Source organism: Scardinius erythrophthalmus (assembly GCF_964197995.2).
Source record: "Scardinius erythrophthalmus genome assembly, chromosome: 10".
Classification (NCBI taxonomy): domain Eukaryota; kingdom Metazoa; phylum Chordata; class Actinopteri; order Cypriniformes; family Leuciscidae; genus Scardinius; species Scardinius erythrophthalmus.
This window is the reverse complement of record NC_138230.1, coordinates 7,907,840-7,932,216: the sequence shown is the minus strand read 5'-3', so window position 1 is coordinate 7,932,216 and position 24,377 is coordinate 7,907,840. Positions and strand designations below refer to the sequence as shown.

Genomic DNA, 24,377 nt, shown 5'->3' with positions numbered 1-24,377 from the left:
GAGGTATTGAGGGAAACCGATTATAATCCTGTTCATGTAGAAAAGCTGATGACATGTAGGCTACACATGGAAAGTAACAATGAAGTTATTGAATGAAACATAAACACAGCTTTTGTGTCTTTATCATCTTTTCCGCATATATACTGACACAATCATTTTCATTTTATGAATGAATGGCTTGCTCTAACTGTTGCTCTGTCTTCGTCAACAACACGCGCTTTTGCACCACCTGCTGGTGAGGTTGACTAACAGCAGATGGAGAGTATGCTCGGTAATCTACTGCTTTTCCTGCAGTTCCGTTGAATTTACCAGAGAATGTCTAATAAGGCGAGAAGTTTCACTCTCAGTACACTTCCGGCATCTGAACTGGTTGCAGTTCCACTCTAATTCCATATGAGGGCGCTCACAGGACGAGTGCAGAATGAATGGAGGTCTATGGCGCTATACCCCTCAAAATCCACTTTTCTCAGGATATATTTTTTTGTCTAGTAATTTGAATGTTGTATTCGAAAGGAGATGCAAAGAAATTACACTCTGCTGGGTGTTAGATTTTTTAGAGTCACTTATTTGCTTTAAAAAGTCTTTTAAAGTGTCAATGACGTCATACACATCGTACGACCAGAGATACTGCTTTACTGCTTTACGGCAATCCACTCTGGTGCGTTCGCGCTCTACACTTTCTTTTCTCTCGAGGCATTGACAACACAGCTGACACAGGTTAATACACGTGCTAGAAGAGTTTTTGTTTTGTTTGTTTCTGGTCCCTCTTCGGATGACACGATGCCATCAAGCTGTATCTCTGGTCGTAATCAGTCTTTCACTGACCAATCAGCGTTCATTAGCAGAATGCTAGCGTGTTATGGGCATTTCTCAACGGCAATCGGGTGAAAGAGACACATTTAGCCGTCTAGCCCCATAGACTCCCATTCATTCTGCACTCATGGACGATCGCCCCCAGTGGAACTCTGGTGGAACTACAACCAAAACTCGGTATAATAGGACAGTGGTTCCCAATACTGGTCCTGGGGACCCACAGCTCTGCACATTTATATGTCTCCTTTATCTGACACACCCAGTTCAGTTCATAGAGCTCTTTCCTAACGAGATAATGATCTGAATCAGGTGTGTTAAATGAGGGAGACATACAAACTGTGCAGAGCTGGGTCCCCAGGACCAGGATTGGGAACCACTGCAATAGGACTTAATAGGGAGTGGGTAGGCTCTCCGTAGACGGGCTCTGAATTTACTGTCGAATTTGAACCACTAAATTTGTGGAAGCGAATTTGCAAAGCGAAATAAAATGGACCGACAATTGCCTGTTGAATATTATAGGTTGTATTTTTAATCAGTTTGAATATTTTGGAAGTGAAATATGAAAGGTGAATATGGATTATTGAATTTTTAATAATGAAAATGTGTTGAAATGTTTTTTATTGAAATATTCACAGCTTAAATATTCAACCATGTTGAATTTCAGCCCATAAAAATGCAAGCCCTAAAAATACAATGCATGAAAATGCAAGCATGGTTAATGCAGAGCCTATTTTTTTTAAGTAGTGCAATTCAACAGGCTTTTTGTTTCAAAAACATTTGACATTATTTTACTTCCATATTAACTAGTTTAAATGAGTGCAAATACATATATCTGTCATAACTTCTGGAAAGAAATAGTGAATAGAAAGAAAATCTCTCTAACAAACTGTTAGTTAATGCATTGAGCCCTTAATGTACAGGAAAAATGATGCCAGACTTTCTAAAAATGTCCCTTTTCTTTTCTTCCAGATATCAAGAATTCAGAGTAAGCTGTTTCAGTCATCAATGTAACCCCTTAATTCAGTGAGTTCAGATGATGTTGTGTTCTTCCCATAGTTTCACAAACAAATCTTGCTGCAATAATGAAGACTGTCAGTATTAATTCAAAATGTGCTTTGCTGACACCCTGTGGTAGAAGTGTTTATCACCAAGAAGACACAAATATAAAGTTATAGTTGTTAAATCCATTCTCCAATTCACAGCGCATTCCCATATTGCAGGTAAGAAGGTGATATTGTGTCTTTTCAACACCTTGAGCACTACTAGAAATGTTTGTACTTACTGGCCTAATGCTTTTAAATGTGTAGTTTAAGACCAATTACAGGCTTTCATGGCTTGTGACTACCTCCAACCAACAGCTGGTAGTCCCTATGCTATAATATCTTCTTTTTCTGAAACTGAATTACAATGAACACTCAAATATATATCTGTGTCAAATAATGTGTAAGAAAATGACTCCTCACATTACACATAAAGCAATCATGGTCTAGCTATGGATTCAGCCTTACTCTGAATTTTTGCAGTTCTGGTTTGGGACGACATTATTTTGAAATATTAGTTTGGCCAGTTTATTGATATAATACTATCAACAAACTGGCCAATAAGCTGAAGGGCTGTTGTGGTTCAAATAAGTCCAATTTCACTTGATTACTTTTTGGTTAAAGATTGTCGGGGCTATAACTTATTTATTCCCTTTCCATGTAAACTATATGGCATACCTTTATCTCCACCTTCTAAATAACTCTTTCCCCGCCAGCTTTTTATTTTTTTAAAGTTGCCACTAGCCACCGCCAGCATATCATTTATCATTTTCACATAATTCTCATGGCCCCCAGAATATTTTGTTGTATTAATATCCGAACATGCAATATCAAAAGAACAGAACATCTGCTTTAAAAACATTTTTTTACTCTAGTTAAATGCATTCTTTTTGTTTAGTTTTAGAAACGTTTAGAAAACGTTTGTCAAAGACAAAACTGAATCTAGATCAGATTCAGAGATGATCGAGAACACAGATGGAGTATATCGAGTCCATCAACACCCCCAAAGCTTCAGTGTCCTAGAGCTCATCCTGGGTCGACATTTCACTCAGTAACATTAGGCAGTTTTGACTTATATGCTGTTTAATGTTGATGATTGCATTTTTTTACACATGCATCTGCTTAGTGCTTACATATGTAAGTTGTTTCTGCTTCTTCTTCGCCTGTGTTTTGATCAGGAGATTCAGCACTCTTCAGAAGAAGCGCCCTCCTCCCGTATAACAGTGAATACACGGAAAGTCGGAATTTTCCGTCAATGGCACGTTGTCTCATAAATTACAGAAATTTGTGTCATTGGCGGCTAAAGAGTTCAAACCAATCCCGCTGATGAAAGGCTCACTGTTAGAGAGCAGCAACTAGACTGACATGAAGGCTAGCTTGCTATAAACAAATTAACCGCAGAAACACTAATGTAATTGGTCACGACATCAGTTCACGGAAAGGTAAGCGATGATGGACATGATTGGCTGCTTAGTGTTGTCAAGTTTCACACCCTCATAGTGAGCGTACAATATCCACGTACTATGCTGGGAATGAAATTTACATCAAATGCACTGTACGCGTCAAAACCGAAAGTAGGCTATACTTTTGGCTTTAAACTGACATCCAGACAAAGAATATCACAATGAAATGAAAATTCTGTCATCATATCCCCACCCCCATGTTATATGGTATTTGTCAAAACTTATCTTTTTCTGTTCCATGAAAGACAGTCAAATGGGTTTTACACAGCATGGGGATTAGTAAATGATGACAGTTGTTGTTTTTGGGTGAATTATTCCTTTAAATTTGAGACTGAGGCCTATGAGGTCTAATGTCTGGTGAGATCTCAAGTCCAAGATCAAGACTCTCCGTTTTGGAATAAAAACTTAATGTGTGAAATCACAACAGTGGAAAGAGACTCAAGCTGTGAGCATCTGTTTATTACACAAATAAGAACTTTGTGCCATGAGAACACATCGATAACATCATGATAACGAGATAAACACTGAGTATAAATATATAGCTTTGAACTACACGAGTCCCTCGTTACGTTATGACCTGTGGAGTAAATCTAAGACTATAGAGAAAGTTCATCGCACAACGCCGACAGAGTGAAAAACAAGTGCAGAAATCTTCTGCTAAGGCTGGCGTCCCACTCGCCGCTTTTCAGTCGTACGCTTTCTTTACAGTCGCTGGAGAGTCAGGTGACGTATTCAGACACTTATGCTACAACAGTTAGTAAGTGTGTCATCGACAACAATCAAAATGGAGTCGTTTCAAGTGAGCTAGTGAGACGCCGTGGCAGAAGATACAATACAAACAATGTCCATTCACGACACGAACATTTGAGGAAGACATGAAGAGCATCCACTCAGTGATGATGAAAAGTTCAATATATTTCCCATCACTTCATAGCTGATGTCTGCATGGCAATTCTAATACTTTCATGGTTTTCTGGTTTTAAACCAGTCTGAGATGAGATGTCCGTAACACTGAGATGATAACAGATTCACACAATGGCTCCTTCGTCATACTGTAGTGTCAGATCCGGGCCCTTGCCCTGGCCCCTGTGCTGAAGGTCTGCGTTCCTAAACACTGTTGAGAAGCAGCACTGCTGGTGTGTTGGAGGTCACAGTGAAAGAACGAGTGTCCGTGTCGTTCGTGTCTGCGGATTGGAGAGATAAACTGCGCAGGCTCTTCTCTAGGCGTGAGCTTTTCTGACCGCTGGTGGTGTTCGTTCGGCCAGGTTTAACTTCTGCGCCCTCGGCTCTCTCACCTGTTCGAAAACACACACAACTGATGAGAATCAAATGAACATCAGAAATCACATCTAAAACTGAAGGTATGTTCAGGTTCAGAACAAGTTAAGCCGAGTCGACAGTATTTGTGGCATAATGTTTATCACCTCAATAAAATCATTTTGATGTCGTTTTCTTTAAAATAAAGTAAAAATCAAGCACTTTTAATGGAAGTGAATAGGGCTAATTTTTGGAAGATTTAAAAATGTTCAAATTTCAATTTTAAACAAATGTAAAATGATTAATTCTTCCGTTCATGTGTATTATTTGAGCTGTTAAAGTCATTTTTTACGGTCCTTTTAGGGCTTATGACATTGCGACAAAGGTGTAAGAATGGATATAACAAAAATGTAAGTGATTTTGTTTTGTTTTCACACTAAAAGCATGATTACATGCGTATTGTTTACATCTTGTAACGATACTTTCGAATCAAACAGAGAGAAAAGGGTCTTGCGCATTTTTCAATCCATGTTTTACATTAAGATCCTCCCAAAAAAGCTCAAAGCTTCAAATTCATTTACTGCATATCCCCCAAAAAAGCTGAGATTCCGTATTAATGAACACAGGAGTGCTATATAGAGCTGATCGTTAATCACCAGTTGCTCCACATTTCCCAGAGGTGTATTATACTAGTTAATGAGATGTCTTTTTGTGGAATAGACATGGTACTTCCAATGCGTCGGTGTGCGAATATGGAACAGAAATTATTGCAAACTGAAAGCAAATGGATTTTTCGTCTCAATACTGTACAAACACATAGATTGAATGAAGACTTTAATCTATCCTGTTTTTTTCCTCCTCCTTCGGATTTGTTAATTGCTAATCAATAATTGCTAAATTAAGTGTACATGTGTTGAATGATATGTAAGAAATTGTATATAAAGACGAAATGTTTACAAAGATTGTGCTTTATTTTTTGCACTTATAATAAAAAGAAGATTGCTAGAATCTCAGCATGTAATCCTTTTTTTGGGATACGCAGCAAATTAATTTCAAGCATTGAGCTTTTAGACTCTGATTGGAAGGATCTTATAATATTGAATCATTCAGTATTTTAATGTTTACGGATTGGCCCCATTTACTTCCATTGTAAGTGCCTTTTTGCTTTTTTTAAAGAAAATGGGGGACAATCAACAAGCACTTAAATTATGACTTAATCATTCTGGCTTGTATGGAAGCTTGTTTCCGCCACAAAATAAAAAAAATAAAAGATAATTGCGACTTTTTATCTCACAATTGCGAGTTTACATCTCGCAATTCTGACTTTATTTCTCAGAATTGCGAGATATTAAGTCAGAATTGCGTGTTTTAAAGTCGCAATTGCATGTTATAAAGTCAGAATTCTGAGATATAAAGTCAGAATTGCGAGATATAAAGTCAGAATTCTGACTTTTTTTCTTGCAATTGCGACTTTATATCTCAGAATTCTGACTTTATATCTCAGAATTCTGACTTTATATCACGCAATTGGGAGATATAAAGTCAGAATTGCATGATATAAAGTCGCAATTGCGTGTTATAAAGTCAGGATTGTGAGATATAAACTATTCTGAGGTAAAAAAAAAAAAAAAAAGTCCGTCTTTTTTTTCCCCTTAGAATTGGACTTTATATCTCACAATTCTGAGAAAAGATGTCAGAATTGCGAGATATAAACTTGCAATTATGTGTTATAAAGTCAGAATTGCGTGATATAAAGTCAGAATTCTGATATATAAAGTCAGAATTGCGTGATATAAAGTCGCAATTGCGAGAAAAAAAGTCAGAATTCTGACTTTATATCTCAGAATTCTGACTTTATATCACGCAATTCTGACTTTATAACACATAATTGCAAATCTCACGCAATTGTGAGATAAAAAGTCGCAATTATCTTTTATTTTTTTTATTTTGTGGCGGAAACAAGCTTCCATAGGCTTGTTTATTGTCACACATAAAAAAAAAAAAATATTGGCTTAAGAAAAATCAATCATGTGATCATTAATTTGGAATTTTCTTTTTTTTTGTTGTGATTTGATATTGTGATATTGTAATTTGTTATATTGTGATGTAATATTATTATTATGTTCTTCTTTTCTCCATTGTAATGGAGTGCTGTAATTTTATGTAACAACATCCTGTCCAGAGACCACATACCGGTATGCAAATTAGCTAACTCTGGCACAACATTTGTTTTTCATGTTCCCTGTTAAATATTTTTTTATATATATATATATATATATATATATATATATATATATATATATATATATATATATATATATATATATATATATATATATACATTTTTGTGAATAATAAACATAATGCCACAATTCCTTGTAAGTAAAACTGTCTTTGGCAAGTGAATAAAACTCGCTAGTTGGCCGGTAACTTTATGACTCCACACATGTGAGTCAGTCCTCATGGTTCAAGGTTTTTGGCTCTCACCTCGTTCCTGTTCACAGTCTGGAGACGAGGCCCCGCTGCACTCGCTGCGAGGGCCCAACACCGGAGACACCTGCTCGAAGCCCTCCAGAGAGCCCGAGCCGGGCAGCTGGAGCAGCTCAGGAGCGGCGGAGGGAGACGACGGGGGCGAGGAGGACGGGTACGGGCAGGAGGACGAGAGCAGGGGATATGAGGAGGGAGAGGAGGGGATCGGACAGGCCAGGTCGAGAGGTGCAGACGTGGAGCTCAGGCTGCCGGTGGACCGTGTCTCGGGATCGTCTTCTGATGTCGTGCCGGTGCAGCTGTCCTCCATATTCACTGAAATCACTGTAGAAAAAACACAACCGTTTGAGTTTACATCAGCATTTTGAATATTGTTAGTTGATACTTCTTTTCTGGCTTACTTACCAATCCAGTTATCTAATAAACCTGGAAGTGTATATTACAACTATTGTTGGCTCTTTGACAAATTGACTAGAAAGGATTAAATACATACAACTGTCTTGGAAAGTGAGCAAAACATTTCACAAATAGAAGTTTGTTTGGTGCAAAATGGTCAAATATGATATTTCATTATCTGATGCAATAAAATATATACATTTTTGAAGTTTATATTCACTTTTTTGTGCCACTGTAATAGCTCAATTTTGTTTCGTCTCTCTGGTCTAAAACAGGCACAGCTGAAGTGAAATCAAACTGAAATAAGAGAACTGAATAAAATCTATGTAGTCAGTCTAAAATAAAATTATTTTGTACCAGCAGTTAGTTGCCAAAGCAACATTTAAAATTTTAGTTTAGTTTCAGTTTTAAAATAAAACTGAAGTAAAAAATGAATTATAAGGTTGCGTGAAACTGCTTGACAGATTTGATTGTAAACTACTTTTTCGCTTATACAGTGGCACAAAAAAATATAAAATCACTTAAAATGTATGAATTTTATTGAATTGGATAAAATGTCATATACCATTTTAAACCAAATGAATTTATTTTCGTGAAATGTTTCTTTTCAGGACTGCTGTATGTATTACAAACTGAATTACAATGTGCATTATGTATGATCTCACTTACTGGATATGCCGTCAGACTCCATTTTGAAGTTGGCGATGTCGTCGGTAGCGGCCCCGTCATCTTCGGCCCCCACCCCTCGGCCCCGGGGCCCCATGGCCGAGAGCCGGCGGCGTGCGTGGATCTCATCCGAGATGGTCTCCAGGTTCCGAAGGGCCGTCCTGTACTCGGCTTTGGCCTGGGTCAGTTTAGCCTGACGCTCGTCGACCCGTCTTTTCAGTTGCTGTGTGGGAGAAGGAGGACAAGATAAAGCGGAGAACAGGTCACATATATTCATAATCAAGATTCAGATCAAATCTACATGTTAGTTTGTGTTTCTAATAGGAATACTCTTGAATGACTAAAAACATGCAAAAATTGTCTAAAGAAAATGTCTAAAGAAGGGACCTTTGTATCATTACATTTTTAATATCGTGACATTATTTTTAATAACATATTAGCACATTTCCCCCCAAATTCTCATTACTGTAATGCGCCTGTAATTTGTATGCATGTATGTATTTAAATTTATTTATCTATATATTTATTCATTTTAATTTATAATATTATTTTTATATTTCTATTATTCTCAATGATGATTCTTCTGAGATTATCATTACTGTATTGCATACTGTATTTTTTTAAATAAAATATAAAATATATTAAAACATAATATATTTTTAAAAATTATATATTTAAATATACATTTGGTTGAAGTAGTTTCATTACTGTAATGCGCTTCTATGTTTTTAAAAAAATATTTATTAATTGTAATTTCCATTGTTCTTAATGGTGATTCTCCTTAGATTACCTTTTTACATACCGTATTTTTTTTAAAATAAAATATACATTAAAACATAATATTTCAACACATTTAAAAAAAAATATTATATTTTTTTTAAATATTTGACAAATATTATTTTTAATTTATATTTAAATTTAATTGAAGTTTTAAAATATTACAAAATTACTGTAGTACAATGATTTATATATATCAACAGAAGTTAATTTCAGTACAACAAAAACTACAATGATGTATAAATCAACAAATTACAATTTAAATAATTTCTGATTATATAATATAAAAAATAAAAATGATTTTATTCATATTACAGTAATGAGAATTAAGGGTGAAATGAGTACTTAATGGTTTTAAAACTAGCCTTCATTTTCTTCAGATAAAATATAAATAAATATGAATGAATGAATATTAAAAACTGACGTACCTCGAGCTGCAGATAATACTTCGCCTTTAATTCAAAGTACGGCCTGCAGAGGGAGAGAAAGAGGACGATTAGAACAGAGTGAGTCTCAGAGCCGGTTTCCACGGCAACAACAGAGCGCTGTGAAGGAACCGGCACATTCCATCAGCAGAAGCACATCTGGAACACATTAGAGACGCCCCACACTGAACTACACTTCATCCGCAGCAGAGGCCCGGGGTGGGGAAACACAGAGTTTTTGGTCATTTATATGTGTGAGAGAGGAAACATTTTGTGGGTTTTCTTAGCAAACATAACTTTATTCCCAAATATGTTTTTGAAATGGATCATTATGAATGATGCATGTCCTGCAGAACGAGTGCGTGCAGAACTTGTTTCAGCAAGATTTTAAGGTGTCTCCTCTTTATGTCAATTGCAACATGATTTATTTGTATTATTTTTATAAATGCCTCGAACAAAGGTTTTCTGTTGATTGATCAATTTAATGTGTGCTTGCTGAATAAAAACATTAATTTCTTACAAAACAAATCTTACAGACCTCAAACTTTAGAGCGGTAGTGTATGTATATCAAAAACAGACTGATGTATGGGTGGATAAATGGATGGATGGAAGGATGGATGGTTAAATGGATGGATGGGTGAATGGATGGAGAAATGGATGGATGGATGGATGGATGAATGGAAGGATGGATGAATGGATGGATGGAAGGATGGATGGTTAAATGGATGGATGGGTGGATGGATGGATGGATGGATGGATGGATGGATGGATGGATGGATGGATGGATGAATGGAAGGATGGATGAATGGAAGGATGGATGGATGGATGGATGGATGGAAGGATGGATGGTTAAATGGATGGATGGGTGAATGGATGGAGAAATGGATGAATGGAAGGATGGATGAATGGAAGGATGGATGGATGGATGGATGGATGGATGGAAGGATGGATGGTTAAATGGATGGATGGATGGATGGATGGATGGATGGATGGATGGATGGATGGAAGGATGGATGGTTAAATGGATGGATGGGTGGATGGATGGATGGATGGATGGATGGATGGATGGATGGATGGATGAATGGAAGGATGGATGAATGGAAGGATGGATGGATGGATGGATGGATGGATGGATGGAAGGATGGATGGATGAATGGATGGATGGATGGATGAATGGAAGGATGGATGGATGGAGGGATGGATCATGGATGGAGCGATGGATGGTTGTCCTCTGACCTGGACTTGTTGATGGTGCGTTTGAGCTTCTTCTCCAGTTGTCTCATGTGGCTGATGGCGGCATTGTATTTGGTCGCTGTTTCTCTGTGCTCGAGTTCACTGCGTGTCCTGGTTTGCTCCGCCTCCATCACCTGGAGGAGCCAATCAGAGCAGTTCAGAATCACATTAACATAGAACAGAATATTGTGTTCTACAGCTACAGGAACTCATGTATGGTGTAGCATGTGTATGGTGAGTGCTGTTGTGTCTCTCACCCTCTGGGTGGCGTGGTTGAGCATCTCCTGCCAGGCCGAGTCAAACTGTCTGCTGTCCTCCTCTAACAGACGCTCCTCGGCCAGAGCGATGGTCTCCTTCGCTGCCCGCAGGTTCTCCATGGCCCGCTGATACTCCTGTGTGGCTTTCTGAGCCTCAACCTGAGCCTGAAACACATCAGAATATTACAATAGTTTCAGGACTTTGGGCTGTTTTCCAAACTCTTGAAATTAAGCTTGTGTATGTATCTATGTTAAGCAATACGGTATAATTTGCTGAAGCATAATTTGCAGACAAATGTATAACTCATGTCTCAGCAGAAACTGTCTTCAGCGAGCAGCTCACATTCTTCATCTCTTGCAATGCATTCGCAGCTGACAGATTCAAGTGTGCACATGTTGTTACGTAAACCATGATGACACATCCTTAGCGTTACCAAGATACCGTAGTAAACAACTGCTGTCAATACTCTGTCATTTGCTCATACTGATGACGCAAATGTACCACAATTCAGTGCCATTGTGAGACGTTCTCCAGGGAAGACTCTATTTATGGAAGAATTAAAGTGTGATTTAAGTTTGTGTTCAATTGGTACCACTTTACATTTGTTAACATTATTTAGCATTAGTCCCATAATGGGATCTTACTCTAAACTGTAACCACACAATTTAATCTTTAGTTTCTCATTTACAGACGATCCCTCTTTCATTATTCAAATCTATATTCTGCTAAAGAATTCATAAAGAAAACTAGTAGCTTGAGACAAGAAGCTAATGTATATTTCATAAAGCTCAATCATCTCACCTCCTGGGTCTGTGCAATCAAATCCATGAGGCTTTTCTCAGTTATAAAGAATCTAATAATAATTGTCATTTTCCCAGCTTCTAAAAGGGGGTTTCCCAGTGATGCTGTAAATTTTCGGTTCCCCAAAATAAATTTCAGCTAAAAGTTCTTATAAGAACCATTTTTTTAGTGCGAAAAATATTTTACAGATCTAAAGAACCCTTTTGTGGAATGGAAAGATTCCAAGGATTTTGAAGGTTCTTCATGGAACCATCAGTGCCAATAATTTATAAGAGTGTTTATTTAAAAAAGTATTCCAGCTTTAATCTCATGGCAGGAGATTAAAAAACTGGATATAACTTTACGCAGACAAGGTCAGTAAGTGAATTACTAGTTTCATATTAACTTTATGTCTTGCTTGCTTTCTTGCTTTATCTGTGTCGCAGTCCATTAAAAATCCCAGCTGGAGTCAGTGGCTCGGCCAGCGCTGTGTGAACGAACGTCAGTGTATTTCTGTGTTGCATGGAAGAATCCAGAAGTGCTCAGTACAGTGTGAAGGTAGAGAGAGAGAGAGAGAGAGAGAGAGCGAGAGACGACATGCACTTCTTCAGACAGACGACTCACACACTTACACGTCAGTTAGCATTAGCGAGATGAGGTGAACGCTTAGTTTCCTCGGGTTCATGAACACATTTGGTAATGCGTCATGTCAAACGTTTCCAGAACTGACCTTTCTGACCATTGTTCAAAACCGAGCTTTCAACATCATGAAACAATGCATGTGCAGCATCAAACAATAGCTCTATTTAGGCCTCTGCTAACGCAGGGATGTGATGATGGCATGTCTGCGTGGGCAAACGCTCCACACTGAAGCAACACTGAGACATTAAAGGCTGGTCTCTAAATTTGCTTTGGCTTCTCAGTGGGGCAGTGTTTAAGCGTTTTTAGTGATTATTAAAACATTTTAATCGAAAAGGTGTTTGTTTGATTTGAGCAATTTTCTGTAGGTCTTATTTGTCATTAAACTGTATTATATAAAATGAGTACGCTAGCATTAAAAATGTTAGGGTCAGTAAGATTTTCTGTTCACCAAGGCTGCATTTATTTGATTAAAAAAACAGTAAAAGCAGTAATATTGTGAAATATTATTGTAATGTAAAATAGCTGTTTTCTATGTGAATATACTGTAATGTCATTTATTCCTGTGATTAATGACCATTTATTCCATCATTACTCCAGTCTTCAGTGTCACATGATCCTTCAGAAATCATTCTTATGCGGATTTGCTGCTCAAGAAACATTTAATTTTATAATCAATGTTGAAAACATTGTTTCTACATTCAAATTTGGTAGAAACCATGATACATTTAATGAATAGAATGTTCAAAAGTAAGAAATAGATACTATGTCTACTAATACTATGTGAAATAGAAAACTTAACACTCACTTTTGAACAATTTAATGTATGTTTGATAAATAGAAGTATTAATTACACACACAAAAAATCTTACTGAAACCCCAAACTTTTGAACAGCAGTGTATATTATTATAATCTTTATATTGGCCGTTGTGCACACTGCTCTATAAATGTTCTTTTTTCAGTATTGGCTATTACAAAATCCATGACTCAATCAACACCCAGTGGTGCAGCACATGACCACAGAGTAACCCAGAACAGCGGCCCACACTACAGATGATGAGAGATGATGCATTTCTCCCGATCTGTCAACTGCCCATTGTGTGTCACTCATAATACTGTGATTTTGACCGAGCTGCTCAGTCACAAAGAGCCTGTGTGTGTCGGCCCGCCGGAGTCTGGAGAGACGACAGCCATAAAGCCGTCACTGTGGCTGTGATGTAACTCGTGATGAACTGTGCTCCTGAAGACTCTGAAGGGATTCCTAACATACTGATGCACAGTGAGAGATGCTAGACGCTGGAAAAACATCTAGTAGACATAGGAGCGTTTACACAACGAAAGCAATCCGGTCGAATGTGTTGTTGAAGTGGTCAAAAAGCTCAAAACGTTTTAGACCCTGTTTACAGCTGTATTTAGTGTCGTCCACTTGTGATCCGATCGCCTTTAGACACTTTCCCTCACGAGGTCAAGGTTAAGGTCAGGTGAAGCTGAGCTCTGTTAACACTGTAATGACAGATTAAGAGTTACGTCAATAAAGGTTCTCACTTGCTGTGGAGCTTTTAAGATCAAAATCACACACTTGCTCATCTGCCTGTCTGTTCACACACACTTGTCATGTTCTGTGTGTCTGTGCTGAGAAGGAAACAGAAATGCACTGTCTGTTTCTTACTGCCCGTTTTCTCCTCCTGGTAATGTGTTTGACAGGCAGCACAAGTATGATTTTCTCTGGTTTGCTGACCTATTTTCTTCCTAAACTCGGTCAGACATGATGAATTTTTCATGAGCAGTATTCATGAAATCGTGTTGAATTACCATTTAAGGACTTCAGTATGATCTGAAGATGCATAATCACCTCAATAACTAAACGCAGGAAACTTCCCCGTGTTTTTATTAGCATTCGCATTAAATGCAGAAGTATGTTTGCATGTTAACTTCACTGTCTGTAAATAATCTACAAACTTCCTCCTGCTGGTTTTAGCATGATCACAGATTAAAGTCTTTTGATTGACATCCCTTTATGAAAACACACATGAACATCTTTTATACATAAGCGAGAGTGTAGATCTCCTAGCATTCAATAAGCAAACCAGTGGAATTCCACAACCTCATCCAAAATGAGACAAAGACGGCTGTTTTCCTTCTGCACAGATCCACAGGGATCAGAGTAAACAATCCGGATCTTTCTTCATGACTATGATTTATGCAATACGAGCTCCTTCTCTTTCTCTGTCCACAATCCTTCCTATTATAGCATAATTCATCTGACTTAAAATTAAAATGGTCTTGCTTTTACAGAACAATATAGTGGCCCTGAAGTGTAAAAAACTAAATGGCTAGTTTATTATTAGCTCTTTGCATATATTTACAACTTTTTTTTAAATAACCATATTTTCAAGATGCATAATGAGCATAAATATTATAATTGTGAAAACAATTAAATGTATTAACTTAAAAAGTTTGAATATGGCAAGCTGTGGAACAAACCATACTCAATTAGTTCAAAGACTGAAACTAATTGGATTGATTGATTGATTGATTGATTGATTGATTGATTGATTGATTGATTGATTGATTAAAAGTTCATATACCTGGTTAATTGTGTATTTTAAAATATATATTTTTTTAATGTTTATGTTTACTATTACATAATTCATACCTGTTTCTTTTAAATATGACTGAAAAATATGCATTACATTAAGTTTATTAGCTTGTCTATATTAAAACTGTGCAAGTTGATGTTTTATATGCAATTCAAATACATAAATCTTAAATTGAGGCCAAATATTTGTGTAGAAAACAGGAAGTTTAGCATTTCCAGTGTACTAGTTCAATACCACAGTGTCTCCTGTATGCTGCCTGCAGTTTATTAATGACGTGATGCAGTGTGCAACAATAAACAGTGGTATTTTCAGTTATAATCTTAGAAATAACTATTATTATTTAGCATTTTTATTCATTTTAATAAACTTTTGAGAAGTCAAATATTTAGTCCAGGAAAAGGATGTAAAAGAAATCAAGCCTGGATGGCACTAATTCTGATTCAATCATCACACTGTAAATACAAGGTTAGGTCAAGTGCAGTGTATAATTGGGGACAATATTCATTGCACTGTTTGATACACAAGCACATTACGGCAAATGTAATTAGTCATCCAGGTATTCCGTGAATGCATGTGCATATTGTATACATAATGCACACTGAACAATTATTATGAGTAAAATGAGCGGGTTGATAGTAAGATGCGTCATTCATTACCTAATCTAATTCTTGTGCAAATGTAATATGTCATGTTTATTTTATGCATGCATAAAGTGCATAGTATACTGCAGAAACAGTAGTAGTACTGTATGCTATTTTGAACAAACAGAAGGGACAGTTTGGACAATGTTTTGCTGTGAGCAGAAAAGAAATGAGATAACAAATGTTTGAATATTTTAATGTCCAACTGAGTGGTTAACTAAAATAGTTCTACATTTGCATATGAGACATTGCAGCAGGAGAAGATCCAGTGCAGTCTCAGTCTGGATAACACCTCCATGTACTGTCAGTTCAAATGACCTTGATTTGACCACGATAGTGTGTGTGTGTGTCTGTTTTAAAACCTCTGCTCATCTCTAATCAACACTCAGACACACACACGCTGTGAGGGGACGTGAGGTGTGAGGTCAGCTGACACGTGTTGGAGTCGCCTGTCACTGATGTCTGATGTTTGCTGCTCAAGTCTCACGTGTCACAGGACAGAACAGATGCCAGAGGAACGAGAGGTGAGAGACGCGCCAGAACACACTGAACACTGTTAAAAGACACACCCGTCCATCTATCTATATATTTAGATAGACAGACAGACAGACAGATATTCCGACAGACAGACCGACCGAATCAAGGTCATCCATCTATCTATCTATCTATCTATCTATCTATCTATCTATCTATCTATCTATCTATCTATCTATCTATCTATCTATCTATCTATCTATCTATCTATCTATCTATCTATCTATCTATCTATCTATCTATCTGTCTGTCTGTCTATCTGTCTGTCTGTCTGTCTGTCTGTCTGTCTGTCTGTCTGCTCATTGGAGGTGTGATCGTGTACTGTGTTCTGATTGGCTGTAAAGTGGGCGTTGGCATTCTGACGGAGAGACAGCTGGCATTGCCAGTCTTAGCTGTGTGTCTCACCCACTGACACAGACAGATCATGGTGGTCTTTTAAGGTGATGACAGGACAGTTACACAAGACCACCTTCATTTCATTACCAGCGCAGAGAAATGTACACACACACACACACACACACACACACACACACACACACACACACACACACTGACTTCAGCTTTACACAGATCAAACACAGTGGTATAATGCATATTAAGATTAAATCAAGCCATTAAATCATATTAGCTAACATCAATAACAGTGTGTGTGTGCTGCGTATTATTTACTCCATCTGTATTATTATGTTTCTTTTGATCGTATCGTTCACAATAAGAAAGTTCATGAGTAGATGCTGACGTACAGATGTGTTACTTACGATCAGTGTACACTTCAGCTTAAATGAATCAGGTTTTACCAGGAGCTTTTAAAAGATTAGCTAGCGTTGTCTTTTTCTTGGCGGCTGTTTACTGACTCATGACTAATGTCAGATCATTTTGTTTTAATGCGTATAAAAATAGACTTAGAATATGAGCGAGTGACCGGAGCTTCTGTCTTTCTGAAGGCTTCTCACAGCTTTCTCAAGAGAGTCAATCTCTTCATCACTTCATTTGAAATAAAATTAGTTTATCTAATGAGAATTCTCTCTCTCTCTCTCTCTCTCTCTTTATTTATATATAAATAAATATAACTCTAAACGTTTGAATATACACTGCAGATAAACACTGCACTTCTGTTGGGTTTTGACAGAAGTTGAGCAGAACTCTCACTAAAGTCACCTCTTGGATATAAAAAGCTCTTTTATGACTGTTTGAGAGAGACATTTGTGTTGATTTATCACTGTCACAAGGTGATAATATGGAGAATTTCATGGCTGAAAGCAGCAGGGATATCAAGTCCATCCTCACACACACTCACATGACACTAATGACACGCGCTTCCCAGCTAGCAAAAAGTCGTCTATTAGACGTTGAATAGACGTAAATCTACAACGTCTAATTACGATTTTTCAACGTTGAAAACAGGTCGATCTTCAACGTCTTGATGGAATATGTAAAACTCTTTAAATTTATTTGAGATAATAATGAACATGGTTTTGGTAGTTTGTTTTTGTCCTTTATTTTAGCATGTATACCAGACTTACCCTGTCTTAGATTATTAGTTGAAAACACGTAGTCAAACAGTCTGGCCGAAACTACTTAGTTGAAATCACGTCGTAAACCAGTCCAAGGCGACTTATTTTCAACCATATTTCAACGTTGAAAGACAATAATTGTTTACTGGGTTGTTCATATTAAAATCTAGATTTTGATTGTAATAACTGTCACTATGCTAAGATGTCCTGAGGAGAAGAGACTTTTCATGCATTTAGACGCATTAGAAGGACGTCATGTTCAGTCTTCTCTCCTTCGCTGTTTCTATCTATAGGAAATACCAAGGCCTGTTTGCAAACAAATGATGATGGTCTGTGCGCTGCACTGCAGGTCATTCATTATTCAGAAGCTGACAGCGCCGGCTGAGTTTGGGGGTGGAAGACGGTCATGTGATTATGAGAAGTTAAACTGGGGCAAACGTGTTTTTCTTAAACTTGTCCACCAAAATCACCAAGTCACGCTCTTTTGTAACATCACACTTTTTTTGATCATAGCACATGTTAATCTTCTGTTAATCTATAAAGATTACACTATTAGTTCATGACACTTTACAATGTAAAGTCAGCAAGATAGTTTTGCACTGCTAATTTTTTTTTCTGTTTTATATATTTTGGATGGCTATTTAAGCATAAATCAAGATTAGTGCTGGGCAATATAACAAAGACAGTTAATCTATCTATCTATCTATAATTATCATGGTGAACATGTGTACTTCTTGGCCAAAGGAAAAAGGTATTTTTAAAAGCTAAAAGCAAAACTAATTTTAATTTTATATCATAAGTATTATGAATATTTTTTTATATATTGTCCAGCTCTAGACATGCAAGGTCATTTCAACAGTTTACTCTGCACATAGATCCACAGTTGCCTGTGTTTAACCTACTGGTAGAGATCTATGAGGTGAACCAGAGTCATGCCTGCTGAACCGGGTCACCAGCTGTTTCCTGCTGTTCAACGGGCCTCTATGGCAACAGCCAAACCTTCATTACATAACTCTGTTCTTTAGCCTGCTTTCCTTTTTACAGTTGTGAACGACTATTTATAAGTTTAAAAGGGCCTTAATGTGTTTTTCCTAATCATTTATTCCCTAGATGGGATTCCAGAAGATTCCACACCATGCAAAAATCCAGCAAAACAAACATTACTGCGTCTCACCTGGCGGGCCGCTCTCCTGGCCTCCCAGTACGGTTTAGAGTCTTCCACGGCTTTACCGATCTTCTTGACCTGCTCGTCCAGCTTGACTGTGGCCTCCAACAGGACCGCGCGAAACTTCTGCCGGGAATCCTAAAGAAAACAGAGGTCAATAACAGACAATGAATCTAAAATCACACATGCTCAAGTGTCTCAAACAAAACTTAATATTCAATGGCACAAACTCACAGATCTGTCAAATTCAGTAGGTAGTTCCTCATTGAAAGCACTGGGAACTTGATACAACTTTGTTTCTTGATAAAGTGCACTCACACACTCCTAAATATTGCATAAAGCTAGCAAATCAGATTAAAAAATGGTAAAACTTTACATTAAGGGTTCATTAGTCAACATTAGTTAATGTATTAACTAACATGAACTAACAATGAGCAATATATTTGTAACAGTAACAGTTATTAATCTCTATTAATGTTAGTTAATAAAAATCCAGCTGTTCATTGTTTGTTCATGTTAGTTCACATTGCATTAATGTTAACAAATACAACCTTTGATTTTAATAATGTATTAGTAAATGTTGAAATTAATATTAACTAAAATTAATTAATGCTGTAGAAGTGTTGTTCATTGTTAGTTCATGTTAACTAAGGTAGTTAACTAATGTTAACTAATGAACCTTATTGTAAAGTGTTAACAAAAAATGTTGTGCAATATGCATGAGTGAACACAGTGCTGTCAAGGTTTGACTCCCTGAACATTTTTAGCTGTATGAACAACTGAATACTTGTCTTTGTGTTTACAAGTATACTGAAGTGTGAATTACAGTACATGCAGTCCGTGTAACCTGAATAATTCCCAGGCTCATCATATCCAGGCAACATGCACTGTATGCTCAGGAATCTCACTGAATTATGAGTTTCCATCTTTCACTTTCACAGCAATGCAACGCTTCAATAGCCAGCCTTTTGTTGCTCCCTGAAAAGCGCTGGATCAGCTAACTCAATTCAGCATTTAACCCAGTTAAGGAGGAATCTACTCCCTGCTTTCTAGACAGAAAACTCTCCCTCAGCAGAAAGAAACAAGCACGTTTGTAGCATAAGATGAGCCGCGGGGCCTGTGAGTTTGAGTCGTACGTGTGTCCGTGTGTCGTGTCCAGTTCTGCCGGTCATGAATCTGTTGTGGACTGGGTTTGGACATGTTTAAAAACACTGACATTACATCCTTCCACACAGGACCTCTGTGACAAAAGACACGTCAGAGGGATTTAGACTTCCTCTGACAGAAAGTTCCCTCTGCTGATTAATCACAGGCCAAATACAGTGAAATATAGAGAACCGTGAGAGATCATTTGTCATTTAAAAAAAAAATGAGGATGAGGAACAAATGAATCTGAAATAAGACTAAAAGAGAACTTATGGGAAACATTTTATAATAAGGCTTCATTTGTTAATATTATTAGTTAACACTAATAATAACTGCACTTCTACAGCATTTATTAATATTTGTTAATGTTAAATTCAGCATTTAATAATACATTACTGAAATCCAAAGTTGTATTTGTTAACATTAGTGAATGCACTGTGAAGTAATTACAGTAACTAATGTATTGCTCATGGTTAGTTCATGTAAATGAATGCATTAACTAATGTTAACAAATGAAACCTTATTATAAAGTGTTACTGACTTACGAATGTCTGAATTCTACAGTGTTATTATTGCTAACTAAAACTTTTAAAAGCATTTTAGTTCATAGATATAAAGCTGAAATAAAATATAATAATATGAGGGAATTTAAAAAGATAATATAATATATATAGTAGTATTGCCTTAAATGTTACAATGTTGCCTTAAGAATACAAAAATTACACGGATTAACCCTGTTTTACAAAATATATCTGATAATCACATATACAAATATATAAAGCTAATTTTACAATAATCCTCATTATTTCTTAGTTTTTTTTAACCATGGTGTTATTTGAAATACTTTGGACTACCATGTTATTATCACTCATTCGGCGCCTTACCTTTACCATGGTACCAGCACATAATTTTTTTAGTAAGAGTGTATTCTGTATTTAAAAAGGAAATCATAAATCAGCTGAAACAAAACATGGAAATTGATATTTCTTGTGCCAATTTAGCAACTGGCAATTTACTACTATTTGTATCTCCTTTTGTGTTCCACAGAAGAATGTTAGTCTCTGGGGTTTGGAATGAAACGAGGAAGTGTATGTTCCTAAACTACTCATCTAGCTATTGAGGCTTTCAGAGCCGGAATTCCAGACTCGGATTGAAGAGATTTCCTCTGTCTGCTCAGTAGATAAAAAGGGTGTCAGTCGCATGAAGGAATGGTCCTATTGGTCAGAGCCGGATGGGGGGGGAGGGTGCTGAGCTTTCAGACATGTCTTTGGAATTCCGCCTGCAACCATTTTCAGCAAAAACAGTGACAGCAGAAAGCAGGCATGTGAACCTTACCTCCAGCTCGGTCTCCCATCTGTTGATGTTATCGGTAGACTGATTCAGTTTCTCCAGTTCGCCCTGTTGAAGAGAGAACGCCAGTTGAGATCGCAGTGAGATGTCTGTTGCAATGCCAGCAACATCTGGAAAGTGTTCTTCAAGTAACCCAACACTGAAATGAAGCTCATATGTATGCTTTTCCTCCCATGTTAGCTACACGTTGATGACACACAGATGTTTCACACTGTTGTTTTCATTACGGGATTATTTTCTTTCATGGGTGGAGGATGAAAAACCAGTTCAACTTGCACAGACTTACAGTTTGTTTCATGATTCTTTAGAGCACTTTCAAAGAGAAACGCTTCATTTTGAAATGCATTTAAAGGTGTAATTTATTGTAAAGAAAGTAATATAACGTTTCAAATGATAAAACAATTGATAATGTGTTTAAAAAATAGACAACGTATCTGGACACAAAAAAACATGCTTTATAGAAAATTTGTTTGTGATGTTTTGGTGATTTTAGTTTGGTGCAAGTGTTTTGTTGTTTTTGCAGGGTCAAACAATATAGCAGTGTGTCCAAATACTGGGTCATTGTAGATCGTTTTCTAACGAATAAAAACATTATAATTCTAACAGGAATCTAACACTTCATAAGCACGTCTTAATTCTGCATGCAGAGCGCGTAAACTCGACCGTTTCCTTTAAAAATGAAACCGAATTCTAAATATGACGTCAAAGTAAACATGTATCTGATTGTCAACGCGGTTCCTCAATGTAACAAACGAAGAAACAATGTAACACAATATAAGAGATGATGTCACAATGGGGTTCCCCTGATCGAATCAAACACCAGCTGATGAACAATCTGAACCAACAGAACATGATCTGATCAGATTATTATAGACTTCTGATGAAATTATGTACGATCTGATCGATCTTAAATCCAAAAAAGAGTTTGACCCCGTCTAACTTAAGTTCTGGTTTCGGGAAGGTTAAACAGGAATGACTTCTGATCGACACATAAAACAATAATCGACATATAGAACAATATAACATGTCAATACAGCCAACATAGCCTATAAGTATTCAGTCGAGTTTCGTTAATCCGCTTTAAATGGATTTTGTCGATGCGAATTCTCAGATGTATCAGTCGAAATTGATTTTGTTTCACTGTACCTGAATCCTCGGGTCAACCTCCTCTTCCTCCAGAGACTCCGAGTCTTCATCAGATTTATTCTCTTTCTCTATGTCGTTCATTTTAATAGTAGACGCGATTCGTTTATTATTAGCCGAACAAAGCGGGTCTCTGTCCGGGATTACGGGCTCCGATGATCCGCGCAGAGCCGCGCTTCTGCGGTCACTCCATTAGTTCATCCAGACAAACGCGATTAAAAGAAACACGCACGATCCCTCATATCCAAAAGATATGAATCTGCAGAGACACAAACACACAAAATACCGGCAGACATGAGAATGAGGAGCCGCTAAAGCTTGGAGATCTAGTGAGATCTCGCCCGCCCCCTCCGGCGTCCTGAATGAGGGTCACTCACTGCAGAGAGAGAGAGAGATTGATATAGATTAGATATAGATCTTTTTGAGTAAAGGCAAGAACTGGTTATTGAAAATGTTACATAGGCCTACATATATGTATTGAATTATCTCTCTAAAGATAGATGATTTTATTGTTAACATGTCAAATTAAACTACAAAAATATAATTCTTGTTACATTTGTGAATTCATAGTTGAAGACATGTTCATAAAAATATTTTAAAATGACTATTTTAATTACTATAAGGAATGACAAGAAACAATTTTAGTACTTAAAGTATTTTAATCCTTGTCCAAATAATAGAAGTTTAATCTTATTTTACTTTTTTTGGTCATTTCAAAATAACAACAGTGCTGTGACATAAAATGACCCAGTCAGTCAGAGATATTAAAAATAAATATTTTTGAAGGCAATACCAAGTTCTGGCATGAAACTCTAGATGGCGCAGGCTGATTGGTCCTTAACTCATTTGGTAGCGATCACATCATTATCAATTGCTCAGCTGATTGGTCCTTAACTCATTTGGTAGCGATCACATCATTATCGATTTCACAGCTGATTGGTTGTTGTTACATCAGCAGCCAATGAGCTGCGGCTCAACATTTAAATAGTGTGGCTGTTAGCAGTGCAGAATGCTTTCAGAATCCCTCCCCCTTCCCCAGCTCCACCGGTATAGATCTGCTACGGGTCTTTTACATGTATGTTACATGTGCAGCAGCAGCAGCGTGTCTCACATGCTCACAGAAGCATGACTGTGAATGTATTGGCAGTAGCGAGTCTCGGTATTGCTCTACAGCCGCAGATCATAAGACCAGTGTTCCAATCAACCTGAATTCACCTTACTCACACTGTAGGCCTATGTATAGGCTAGAAACAAATAGGGATAGTTGAATGTGTGTGGGATCTCATTCAGGGAATGTCATTGCTTTCTGCCCTTTCCATATTTGCAAAATGGCAAACAAACTTCCTACATCCCTAGTTATTCCAGTCCAGTTTGCTGTAACTTGCTGTCAAAACAAAAACACTGTCAAACATAAACTCACACACACAGTAAGGATACTTGATGCTCAGATTAAGTCTTTAAAATGCAGAAAGTTTCCTTTGACGGATAGGTTTAATGGTAGGGTTAGTGTAAGGGGAGAGAATATTCAGTTTGTACAGTACAAAAATCATTCTATGGAAAGTCTCCATAAAACATGGAAACCCAACATGTATATTTGTGTGTGTGTGTGTGTGTGTGTGTGTGTGTGTGTGTGTGTGTGTGTGTGTGTGTGTGTGTGTGTGTGTGTGTGTGTGTGTGTGTTTGCATTTACATTACATTTACATTTAATCATTTAGCAGACGCTTTTATCCAAAGCGACTTACAAATGAGGAGAGCAATAGAAGCCATGAAACTAACAATAGGACAACAATATGCAGTAAGTGCTGTGACCATTCCCAGTTTAGTCTAACACAGTACACTTATATGATAATAAATATCTGTCTGACTTTTCATGACATGGCTAGATTCAGATGGCAAATAATATCATATATTAAGTTGGGTGTTCTCCTTAGAGATAATCACCATATTAATAATGAAACATATTTAAAAATACATTAATCATACCATATAATAAAATATGATTTAAGTAAATCTAAATTACATTATTATGGGATCTCATTCAATGGTTT

At 37.0% G+C, this 24,377-nt stretch overlaps 1 protein-coding gene across 1 annotated transcript; it reads right to left on the bottom strand.

Annotated features, from left to right (window-relative positions):
* Positions 1-3,754: 3,754 nt before the first annotated feature.
* On the bottom strand, positions 3,755-22,703 carry sh3bp5a (SH3-domain binding protein 5a (BTK-associated)). The gene is made up of 9 exons (XM_081376834.1): positions 22,333-22,703; positions 21,172-21,234; positions 18,700-18,828; positions 10,816-10,980; positions 10,562-10,692; positions 9,328-9,370; positions 8,126-8,345; positions 7,061-7,384; positions 3,755-4,611 (listed from the first exon to the last, which is right to left on the bottom strand). Exons 1-9 carry the CDS (start codon positions 22,411-22,413, stop codon positions 4,424-4,426), a joined length of 1,344 nt encoding a protein of 447 aa, XP_081232960.1. The 5' UTR covers positions 22,414-22,703; the 3' UTR covers positions 3,755-4,423.
* Positions 22,704-24,377: the final 1,674 nt, after the last annotated feature.